At 31.2% G+C, this 13286-nt stretch overlaps 1 protein-coding gene across 1 annotated transcript in view; it reads right to left on the minus strand.

The window, feature by feature from the left end:
• FUT9 (fucosyltransferase 9) overlaps nt 1-13286 on the minus strand; it is a 164882-nt gene that overhangs the window by 61719 nt on the left and 89877 nt on the right. The window contains exon 2 of the mRNA XM_011360753.2: nt 10449-10537. Within this exon, the coding sequence (XP_011359055.1) occupies nt 10449-10467 (19 nt within the window). The 5' untranslated portion in view covers nt 10468-10537. The remainder of the gene's footprint in view (nt 1-10448; nt 10538-13286) is intronic.

Raw genomic sequence — 13286 nt, forward strand, 5'->3', positions numbered from 1 at the left:
GACAAATATTCGTTCCCATGTCAAGTGATACAAATGTTAGGGTGGAATACCACAATATATCAGAGGGAATTTAAGGATTTTGTAGGGAGGCAGGATGGCAATATAATTAGTTGATAAATTAATTATATTTGCAAAATTAATAATTTGGAAAATTAGTAGTCTCTCAAGAAGCACCCTTCGCCTCTGCTCCATTTCATGTTGAGACTTAGGCAAATCTCTAACTTCTCAAGGCTTGTTCAGATGAGAAATGGAGACTAAGAAATCTTCGTAGGACTGTGATGATAGTCAAAAATAATTCTTGTAATTTACTGACATGTTTTAGGCAATTAGTAAATTTTAAGTCATATTTCTTTCCCTAATTCCTATCCATAATATTAGAGAAATGGTTTACCTGTTTGGGAAGAGGAGAGAAATTTTCAGTGTGATAGGGTGCAGGAGAAAGACGACCTCTTTGGTTTTTGTAATATCTGCAAAGTGATAGGAAACCACTTTTCAATCTTGATTTCTTTTTGGGGATTTGTGGGAGTGACTCCCAGAGGCCTCAGGGAATGAAAGTATGGAAGCTGGGTTTCCCCCTAAGACATCCTGAGGTTATTAAACAACCATATGCCTCTGAAGGTTGAGAAGTAGTAGAATGGGAAATAAGTTGTTTTGATAGAGCATTCTCCTCAGAGATGGAAATTAAAGTAAATTTAAAGTAAATGCCTGATTCCTTCTTTTAATTAAAAAATTATGATTAAGCTCGACAATGATGTGGAACAAAGGTGTGTGTGTCGGGGTATGACATCATTATACTTGTAGTGTGTATAATTTTACTGGTTAGTGCTAGCAGCCATAAAAGCAGCTGAAACTCAAGTAAATGAAAGCAAAATCTAGCTCTAAAATGCCTTCTGGTGAGTTAATAGCAATCTTTAAAAGGCGCTGGATAGTGATAGAACATGGTTCAAATAATAGCGAAGGATCATGTTTAGTGAAATGAAACTGACTGAATGCAACTGTGATCATTTACACTTATGTATAGCTCTGAAGATAGAGGTGAACATTCAGAGGGCTTCAATTCTAGCTCTGAGCCATCTTAGCTATGTACCTTTGGCCCAACTACTTCATCTTTCTGAGCTGCAGTTCTCTCACATAAATATTGAGAACAATATTAATTCTCTGATTGGTAATTGTAAATACTGAGCTTATGTATATTAAGTGCCAACACAGTGTCTTGCACATAGATAATGCCAAAAAAATGCTAACAGTAGTTATAATAATTATAAATACTTTTATAATCATTATTACATTTCACTTTGTCATCATCACAATGAGATTTAGAGAAGGAATTATTAGTATCACTAAATAAGTAAAATTAGATCATTTGACTTGCCCTAACACCCTAACAGACAAAGACGCTGGCCTTTTGACATTAGGTCTCATGGGTCATTCAGTTACGCAGTTCTGAGGAAACATCAATGTAGCAAGTGATTATAAAGAATAAACATAAATAAGAAGATATATTATTTACGTAGTTCCTTCTGTATAGAGACAGTGTACTATGTTTCCTATACATAATTTCATTACATCATCCTAACAATTTAGTGTACTACAATTCACATTTTACTGGTAAAAAAATGAGATGAATCAGAGCTTAAATTACTTACATAAGGTTATATTAGCTAATAAATAAAAGAAATAGGATTCGCTTGCTATTCTGTTTATCCTACAATACAAGCTCTTCTTCTGAGGTCAGGTTGGAATGAGTCATCTATTGATGGTGCAGGAATGGATTGTAGAAGAATGACAGAATGGAAGACATACACATCATCCATACAAGTTAACTTGGACTTACTGACATAGTGCTCAGAAAAAAAAAAAAAAAAGAAAGAAAGAAAAAAAGAAAAAGAGAAAGAAAAATAATAGATCTTTTTGAAAGTGTTAGCCAAAAGAAGAGAGGAAGAGAGTTAGTTTTGCATGACAGAATAACATAAGGGGTGAAAGTAAAAACAAGAGAAGCCAGTATTTTAGAAATTAAATGTTATTAAAAAAAGAGAACGTGTTCACTATTGTTGACCATGGAGGAAAACAAAATTCAGGGAGAGGAGAGCCAAAAAAGGATTTTGGAACTAGCAGGGACAACTCACCAGGAGGAGATTGTAAGCATTCTAGAACGAAATAAAAGCTAGTAAAAGCAAGTTTTATATTAAAGAGAGGAAACTAGAAATGATCCAAAAATGAAAAATAAGCTACTCTACATAAGTATAAATTCTGAGAAGAGCAGGTCTCTGAACTAAAAAGTTTAATAAAAAGATACCATTTATGATCATGCCAAAATATAAAATTCTATGACTTTTTGATAGTGAAGCAGGAAGGTTTTTTTTGACAACTTTATTAACTTACATAACATATACTTACCTTTCCATCTGGCGTCACTCCTCTTTTCAGTGGGTGCTAACTTTCCACCTTTGTTTCACTGTTTGATTCTGATATAGTTATATTTGTCAGTCAGAAGATTGTATTAAAAGCAAACTTCTAGTTATTTCTTAGTCTTTCTTACAGAGCTCTTCTTGGCATCCTCCATCATTTTCTCCACCAAAAAAATGTATTTTTTTCATGTGGTTATTTCAAATATAGCTTGAGAATAACATGTTCCTACACTTGTAGGAAATAACTGATTTTTGTTTTTCTGTAACTGTGGTAGCAAGTTGTCACCAGAACTGATTTTAAACCTGCTTACTTAATCAATAACAGAAGTGATCTTACTCAAATTTGATCAATGCACCACAGTGAATATGCATTTGCAAATTAACCAACTAGTAACAATCCTAACTTTGGGAAGTCAGTTGATCAGAAAAGGACTCGCTCCAAAGAACGCACTCTCAAAGTCATTTAATCAATGACATTCTTACCTGAGAAACCATTTTCTACAAATGACATCAATACATTAATTCCTCTGAAAGTAGCCAATCACTGAATTCCATTCTGCCCAAACCCCTGTATAGTATTAGCAGTATCCTCTGCTCTGGGGGCCTCTGCCTGACCAGCATAGTTCTCCCTTTCTTAAGTTAGCAATAAATGCAGCTTTATGGTTTTTTGTTTAAGATATTAAAGGCTGGTTTTCATCTTTTTGGCAAGTGAATACTCTGGAAGTTTACAATTTGTGCAGCAGTTTTGAAAAAAAAAAATATGTAAACATATCCTTTGCCTCGATATTTTCATTTCTAGAAATTTGTCCAAATAGATATTTAGTAAATCTTTGTTATGCATTTTTGCACTTAATTCTTTCAATAATTCTACAATATGAGTCTTATTTTTACTTCCATTTTTCATTTGATAAAAACAGAATTAGAAAGTTTAAAACCATTTGATAGCCACATACCTAGTATATTCCGAATATCTAGAGACTATCTTTAAGCCAGAATTCTACTTCCTCTGCAAGAGAAAACAATCCAAAATAAGAACAAAAACATTTGATAAATGTTTAAATTCAAATGTTCTTAATATGTATGTTAAAACCCACTAATACCCAAATATCCAAGATTAGAAAAGAGTTAAGTAAATAGTCATTATAAGGACACCTATAAAATAATAAATATGTCGAAGTGTTTATGATTTGGGATTAAGCACAAAATTAAAAATACAAAATTATATGTATACCATGTAAAATTATGTGTATATACAAATTGAAATAAAGGGAAATGTACAAATTACTATGAATTTCTGGAGTGGTTAGATTCCAAGTGAAAATTTATTGTTTTCATTGTTTATAAAATATTGCCTCAATATTTGTGTAATAACAAAAGTAGCCTAGATATAAATTGTGGTCTACGTGTTTGAGATTCCTAGCCAACCATCCTCCATTCTATGGAAATTCCAATGTCCCAGAAGATTCCTGAGAATTCCAAGGGTCTTATGAACTGCTGATTATTTAGTGCTCTGAATTCCTCCTGGAGATTTCCAAATTCCATTCCTATCTTATACCATAAATTTTCCCTTCTCTCTCTTTGTGTTGACCTGGAAGTGGAAATTGATTTCTTGATTTCCTTTTAAACTTTCACACAAGGCATACTTGGCAAGTATTTCTGAAGTTTTAGATGGAGTAGTGCTGTATCACAACAAAAGTACAGAAGTTAGTATTGAACACAGACCACCACTTTCCTCAAATGCTCTTTGTTATCCTGCACATCACACGTCATTTCCTCCTTGAAGATTTACTGATAAGTTCCCCTCATTTTGTCATGTAAGGCAGCTCTCCATCTTTAATCTCTGCTCTGAGTATAATGAAGATTTGATATTGCATGTCTATAAAACCAAGGGGAGGGGCAGCATATGCTAGATTTCACCCTTTAGCAACGCTGAGATTTATTTTGCGATAGATTATGATATTCCAAACATAAGAATGGAGAAATTGCTATACTTATTTTTTTTTAGTTTAAGTGACATAATTTTTAAATTAACATCCTAATGTATTTTGAGTACAAAAATAATATAAATTTAAAAGGAGTGGTGGAACATAAAAAAATGAAAGGGAAGATTAATATTTAATAGGAAGATAAATGTAAAAGAAAAAAACAAAATAGAGATAGTTAAAAATATTAGAATTAAACTTCAAAAATCTATAAGATGATCATTTACTAAGTAAAAATAGCTAGAAATCCAACAGGACCAATTTGCATGGTTTTAAATAAAAGTTTAGGGTATGTTTATCTACTTATTCTAAGTACTTACTAATATAAATATTCACACCACAGTATTTTTCCTACAGGAACTAGTTCATTGGGAAGTGCTTTCTTTTCTCTTTATAGTGTAGCTACAGGGATCATAGTTTCTAAAAATAAAAGTTTAAGACCAACTTGAACATAATCAATTCAGATTTTCTAGACTTCTTTGTCTACTAATTCTTTTTCCAGAGCATATAATTTGTAGTATAGACTTAGAGCTGCTTAATCTGCATATTCAAAATAAAGATATATCTTTAAAGAAATAAGTAAAGAATATAATGTAGCCATTATTATAGGTACAGTCTTCCATTGGAACTGATTTTGACTCTTCTATCAAGGTAAAGGTAAACTGACATTTATTGGGTAATCAAAATAAAGCAGTACGTTCTCCTGGGCACAGAGGGTAAAAATGTATCCACAACTTTCTCCAAAATTATTCAAGTTCCATGGAATTCTCTTTCACTAACTATGTTCCTCAATTCCTTTAACCTAGTATAATAATAAAATATTGATAATATGGAAGATATCGGGAGCTACAACAGAAGAATGTTACCTATCTTTTATTCCATGCATCCTTCTCCATCCACTCTACCCATCTATATTCCACCTAACATCTCCTTGGGGAGAGTATAGGATCTGAGACATTTAGAATCACTTTCTACTACATACAGAATAGTCATCACAAACACCAGGACTCTGGAGCCTCTCATACTTATAGTCCCACCCATGCTACTCTAATTACTCTTGAAATTACCTATCCTCTTAAGCCCACTTTCCTCAATTGAAACATGTGCTCAATGGTATTTTATTGAGAAATTCAGTACTGCAAATATTTTTAATTACTGTTCATGCATCAGGTAGTACAGTAAGTACAGTAAGAAGTATACTACAAAAGAGACAGGCCTTATAAAAAGGAACCTCTTGAACAACAGCAAAAAACAATAAAGAAAAATGAAATGGGCTTTAACTATGGTAGAAAGGGTTTTGATTAGAAATAAGAAAATAAGGAGACCTCTAAACATCAAATACAGTAGAGAGGTAGATTTTGGGTTTCTCTTTTCAATGCATATTTATTCATTACAACAGATATAAAATAAGATTTAAACATGAGATGGGCCACATTGATTTTTCATTTGTCTCCTACTATAGTATTATTTGAAGTTATAGAGCATGTTTTTCTATTGGCATATCTTCTTTTATTGTTTATCACCCTCTCATATTCAAGAAGCTTTTCAAATAGCCTATTAAAGTATTTTCAAATTACCTAAGAAAATAAGTTCCCTAGAAGTTGGCATTGTGATTGGAAAGCAATAGACAGAAAGATTGATTTATTGATAAGTGAAAACATGCTACAAATTTTCTCCATAGTAAAACTGCCTATGGATTATAAAATCACTTTTAGAGAAATTGCAGCAGATAGGCATAGTGATGCAAGTACTGAAGGAAAGGATCACAATGTCCAAGGATAGGTATGCTTTACTTTATAAAAGGAATTTATTTCTCCTGAAATACTATGCATAAATATAATGAAATGGCACCAGGGAAGGTTGTTTAGAAAATACATGATAAATACTTTTGTGAGACAAATAATTATTCTATAATTTTTAAAGAAAAATCACTTTACAGTTTATAGATTTTGTGATTTTGGGGGGGTTCTCATACATTAAGTGAAAGCATATTTGTATCTACTATAACATAAATAAATTAGCAACAGTGATTTCTAATCTAGTAGCCTTGGTTGGATTTTGAAGTTCAACAGAAAACAAATATTTTAGAAATTTTAGAAAATTGAAGATTTTGAGTTTTAAATGTGAACCACACTTTACAATTTCATTTAAATTAAGGAAATATATTATTTGGAAATTTTTTGTAAGGAAGATTTTCTCCTTCCTTGTCTGTCCTTTATCTATCTATTCAATCATTTATTTGTATCAGTGCGGATTCATTGATATTAATTTATTAGATTGTAATCTAATAAGATCAGTATTTTGTTGCTCAAAGCATTTCAGCCTTTGTCACTTGGAACTCCTGGTTGGATCCTGTGTCCTTTTCACATGCCCTAATAAATTTTTTCTTTTTTGTTTTTTTTTTTGCCACTATTTCATTTTCTGGCACTACAAGATGCTTCAGGCTCATGTTTTGTGTTTTTCCTGCCCTAGATCTAGAATTAGCTATTTTTCTTGAGGGAGGGCCCTAGTTCCTTTTAAATTGAAGAATATTTAGAAAATAAATCTGGGCATGAGGTATGCTCATTGCTACTGTAGTATTACAATTTCTAGGAACTTTCAGGAGGTAGAGCTGATAGAAGTTATGTATGTATACACATGTATGCATACATATCCATCTTTATTTTTGTATCTGTATGTATACTAAAATAAAAATGAGTTCATATTGATGTCTTCACCTTTAATAGATCACTACAAAGTTAATTTTAGCTATTTTCTTTTGCTTATTTGTAATTTCTTTTTCTGACAATGGAAAACCTAACTTCCATTATCAACAATTTATTTACTTATATGTTTTGCTCTAGTATAAATTCAAAATCATTTTATAATTGTTAAAGTGTAAGCCTGTGAGAAAAATTATCAGAGTACAACGTTCGTGTATAGTTGTTTTTCCCTTTAGCTTTATTCTTTACAGTTCTATGTGTTTTGATGAGTGCACAGTCATTTGTTCAGCACCACAGTACCATATATAGTAGTTTCATCACCCCTAAAATTCCTCATGCTCTCACTTTGTCAATTCTCCTGTATCTCTAAACCCAGGCAACCATTGATCTGTTCCCTATCTCTGTTTTTCTTTTTCTAAAATTTCATACATATGAAATCATACAATATTTTGTCATTTGGGTCTACTTTCACTTAACAAAATGCATTTAAGATTCATTCATGATATTGCATGAATTGATAATTGTTTCCTTTTGATAGTTGAGTAGCATTCCATTGTATAGAGATGCTACAATTTGGTCATCCATTCACCAACTGAAGTACATTTTGGTTCCTTTAACATTTTGGCAGTTATAGGTTAAATTGCTATAACTATTCACATATATGTTTTTGTGTGAAAATAAGTTTTAGATTTACTTGAATTAATACCTAAGAGTGGGATTGCTGGATCATAAGTGTATGTTTAATTTTATAGGAAATTGGCACACAATTTTCTAAAATGGCATTATCATTTTAAATTTTTATTAGCAATGAATGAGAATCCCTGTCATTTGGCATGCTCACCAGCTTTTGGTATTATCAGATTTAAAAAAAAATTTATCCATTTTAATAGGTACCTAATTGTATCTCATTGCGGTTTTAACTTTGCATCTCTCTTAATAACCAATGCTGTTAAAAATCCTCCCATATACTTATTGGCCATCCATATATATATATATATTTTTTTTTTTGGTGAAGTTCAGATCTTTTATACATTTTTAAACTGGGTTGTTTATCTTCTTATTATTAAGCACTAACAGTTATTTATATATTTTGGATATAATCCTTTATCAGATATGTGACCTACAAGTCTGAAGCTTATACTTTCATTCTTTTAACAATATCTTTCACAAAGCCATTTAAAAAATTTTTATTTATTTATTTATTTTTTGCTTTTGATTTCCGCATTATGATAGGAAGGGTTGTGATTTGTTAATTCCTTTAATGTTCAACAACACGTACACTAAAGCAAATTGAAAAAAAGAAAATGAAAACAAAACAAAATTTCAATATGTCTCACAGCTTGGTGATTTAGACCTTGTATATTTTATCCATAATTTCTCATAAATGTACAGTGCTATAAAATTTTTATCTAGCCAGAGATATAAGATTTGACATTTTTTTCTCATTTTCTCATTGAAATTTTAAAGTTATATGCTCAGTTAGTGTGCTCTGATATCAACCTACAAAAGTCTTTAGGTAGCAGAATTATAGCATTAGATCAACAGTCCTCTGAAAAAATGTTGTCCAATACAGACGCTACTAGCCACATGGGACCACTTGAAATGTGGCTAGTGTAAATTAAGAGACTTTTAATTTTAATTAATTTAAATTTAAAAACTGATACTCTATTTAGTTATTGGAAAACTTTTAAGTATGTGCGGAACATCTTGACTTTGTGAATCTACTCTTTTCAACTACAAATTTTGTGAAATCTAAATACAGATCAAGCATATCCAACAGAAATTTAGTATCCACATTAAGCTGTGCTATCAGTACACACTGGATTTCAATGACTTAGTATGAAAAAAAAAAAAAGAATGTAAAATGTCTCAATGTTTTACACTGATCACATGTTAAAAAGACTATATTTTGACTATATAAATTTAAATAAAATTTGTTGTTAAAACTCATTTTATCTATTTTCTTTCTTTCTTTCTTTCCTTCTTTTTTGCTTTTACTTTTTTAACTGTGGCCAAAAGCAAAATTTAAATTACATATGTGGCTCACATAATATTTTTATTAGATAACACTGCTTTATAACAATACGTTGTGTATGAAATTATATTTTGTGTCAAAAGGCAGTGTTCTAAAGTAGCATGCTCATGACCTATCCACTGCCACTTGCAACCTCCGCAGCATAATCAGGCATACTTCATTCTCCTGCCTTTGTAGAGAAGGATCAAGTCTCACTAAGTTTCGAATCTCTTGTGATAGATTTTATACCTCAGATGAAGTTTCCACTAAAAAAAAAAAGAGCTGAGAGAATGGAGAATAAGGCCTGAGATGGGTATTGTCTGGCAGGATCAGTTGTTGTTAAAGAACAGTGTCTTCTGATGCCGTAAATGGCCATAAATTTTGGGATCACTGCTGACTACTTAAGGGCTCCAGTTATGGCTTACTTCTGAGGAAAAAGGGATTGGGCTGCCTGCTTTCCTCTCAACTGCTATGAGTTAGTACTTAGTGTTTAGTACTTAACTCAAGGAAGAATGGGGTGAAGGGTTAAAGAAGTACAAATTAGTAGTTGATAGGTGGTTACAGGAATGGGGAGCTCGGCGTATGGAATGCAGTTAGCATTAAAGTAATGGCTAGGTGGAGAGCCAGAGAAGAGAAAGAGCAATTAGGAGGATTGTTTTATAAACTATATAAATGTCTAACCAATTACTGTATACTTGAAACTAATAATAAAATAAAATTTAAAAACAAGCATAGTATCCCAGCCTTTCACTCTCTCCTTACTTTTAAGCGATGTGAAACTGATAGTAAAAGATTTCATTACTGAGCAAAGAACACTTTTCTTCTTCTTTTGATTTAGCTTATTAAGTAAATTATGTGATTTAATAATTTAGTGCTATAGGCATTATCTTGCCAAAACCAAAACTATTTTTTGAAAAGATAATATAGAAAAAATTAATGACCTTAGAATTATATTATACATTTATATTTTTTAAAGACATTTTAAGAAGTTTTCATACTTTATCATAAAATTTTCTATGTACAATATTTAAATTTACTGAAAAAACTAAAGAGTAGTATAAAAATCTTAAGATTATTCAGTCTAATATTTATAAATATAACTAAACATCATGAGTATATTATTCTACCATGATAGACAATTATTTTAAGCCTTAACTTTGATACAATGTTAAATCTAAATTTGTAGAACATCTCTTCATATAAGATAATCTTCTAAAGCCATTCTATATTTAGATGAGTTTTAGCTTGTAATTTTCTGAAACAATCTAAGTTATCTATAAATTCTAATTGAACACATTCCTCTCATGATAGAGCTAGCTTGGGAAAATAAATATGTACTTACGATATAGAGAACATATCATGGGAAGCACATAGACAGTTGTTAAGCTATTCCACTGTATTATAAAATTCTTGAATTATTACATTCTAAACCTGTTGGGAAGGAGAGAAAAAAATTATGTTAGTTAAATGTGCCGGGTGTACTATATAGGTAGCTAAATAATCAAGAGAAAGCTAAAAGAAATCACACATCTTACAAACATTTTTTTCTATATGTATTATTGTGTCCTTTATTTACATTAATTTATGATTTCCTTGAATTTTTAAGAAAACGCTATTGAATCACTTGTCATTTGAGTATTCAATAAAATAAATATTTAAAAGAATGAATGTTGTAATTGAAATCTAAAGAAATGAGTATAAGATATCTTGCTAACTAAATATATTTCACGGTCTCTCTTTTCTGTTTTCCACTTACAGAATAAATTGAGTCCATAGCACAAAAAAAGAAAAACAAAAAGAAAATATAAAATAAAAAATTACTAAATCATCTGGATGTTTATAATTTTCTGAATGTTTAACAAAATAAAGACCAAATAATTAGATGATTTGTCTAAACATCTTTAGTTTTCATGTTGATGTATGTCACCTGCCGTGGCTTGAATGTTTGCACTCTCCAAGCCCCCACTGCTAATTCATGTACTGCAACATAATGCTCAAGATGCTGATATTGGGAGGGGGGACCTTTGAGAGTAATTAGGACAGGAAGGCGGAGCTCTCATTAATGGGATTAGTGCCTTTGAAAAGGAGGATCCAGAGAGTTCCCTTGAACATTCCACCATGTGAGGATACAGTAAAAAGAATTTCTATGAACCAGGAAGCCCTAATCAAACACTTAATCTATTGACACCATGATCTTGGACTTCCTAGCCTCCAGAACTGTGAGAAATAAATTTCTGTTGTTTATAAGCCGCCCAGTCTGTGGTAATTTGTTTTAACAGCCCAAACGGAATAAGACAGTTTCCCACATACATGGCTGGGTATAAATGACAGAAATGCTTTCAAACTCTAATGAATCATTTATTCTATATTGAATTAAAATTAGATTTAATACAGAGTAGGAAACTGACCCACTGACATTCATTACCATGATCAAGGGCAAATATCTTCAAATTATGGAATAATTTAGAGTAAAATTAATGGGTAGATTTAGTTTTCCCTTTAAGATAGTGCCTCCCAAAATTGTGTCATATGGATATATTTCCTATCGAAACAAAATGTCTTTTTTTGCTGTAGAACATACCCCAAAAGCTTCTCATACTTAGAGTTTACTGAAAGTGTTGGTTGGGTATCCTGTACTCAATACACAAACACACAAACACACACACTCCGTATCTCTTATTCCCATTTTGTGTCCCCCAAACACCTAACTTATTTTTTCTTCTTGAAATTTGATTTTAAAGCAGAGTTCTGTTTGATTTCTTTCTGTATTTACATATAACCTCGGCTTATGCTTAATAGGAAAATAATTTAATTTTCCCCTTAATTTAGTACTTTTCCCCTTTACTTAAACTTCAATATTGTATTTATATACATTTAAAGATAATCAAAACATGGAGAATAGATGTGGCATTTCTGTCTCGTCTTTAACATAAAATTTTACTTAATCTTTTCTCAAAGGTTTAAAACATAATAGATGAATAACATGTCTATATTTTATACGAGCTGTTGAATGGTATATGTGATTGTCATTTAATTGTCACAGCAATATTGTAAGGTGTTTATAGGGTTCTTATTATTCAGATAACTAGTCCACATAAGAAGTTGGAAGGTATTGTAGCTGGGTGAATCTAGCCCTAATTTCAAAGTGTATATTCAGAAAAGTCTTCAATTGGACATACCTCATTGGACACTGTTTATTATTCTGCCCAGATATCTACTTTCAATACTATTTGAGTCCCCAATTTGAAAAAAAAAATAATCAATATTTTATAAGGTAGATTAAGTTTCTCTGTTGAAACTGGATATGATATATCTTGTGCTTAGAGTTGTTAAATGAATAAAACTACAAACATGATTCTTGCACATAACATATGTATTGTGTTGGTTAGAAATCAACATAAAAGATTAATATATTTAATGTTATTAAAAACAGAAAAGGGCATTTACACCTATCTTAACTGGTTCTAGACTATTATGATATTTGAGCATCTGTTAATTTTTAAAAATAGTATTGTCTCAGTTTCAAACACCATTCTTGCTCTGTTTTTACCATACAACATCTGATTTGATGCTTTTGAAATATTCTTTCCTGGAAAGTCAGAAAATCAAACATTTAGAATCCTATCTAGAATGAGGACAAATAACGAGGGTCAGCAAGTGGTCTGAGTTCCGTTATCTATTTGGGAACTCAGATTTGTGTGTATGTGTGTGTGTGTGTGTGTGTGCGCACATGCATGTGTGTGTGTTTCCTAAATCATAGTTATGATTTAATGGCTCAGCATGCAGAGTAACACTCAAGTTATGAAATTACTTATATTGTTATTATTTTTGTTGATAAAGTTTTATCTGTATATAATTATTATGTCTATATTTCTTTTTTGCATTATATGTAGAGAGACAATCACTCTCTTCCATTGTCTCCATTTGTGTCTAATCCAGTCAAATGATGATAACACATTTTTCTCTTTTGATTTCCTATACATTTGTCTTTCCTCTTAGAGCAGTCAAGGCATCCACCTGACATGGGGTAGATGAGCATAAGACACTCGGTTTTTATCATTCATTTTGATGGATGATTTAAAGTCAGTCAATGTTGAGAAAAAAGGATTTCTAAATACATTTCGTTCCCTCTTACATATAATTTAGATGTTTTGCCAAGATCCTGAAGATTAGTAACTTC

This window comes from Pteropus vampyrus, unplaced genomic scaffold (assembly GCF_000151845.1).
Source record: "Pteropus vampyrus isolate Shadow unplaced genomic scaffold, Pvam_2.0 Scaffold58, whole genome shotgun sequence".
Classification (NCBI taxonomy): domain Eukaryota; kingdom Metazoa; phylum Chordata; class Mammalia; order Chiroptera; family Pteropodidae; genus Pteropus; species Pteropus vampyrus.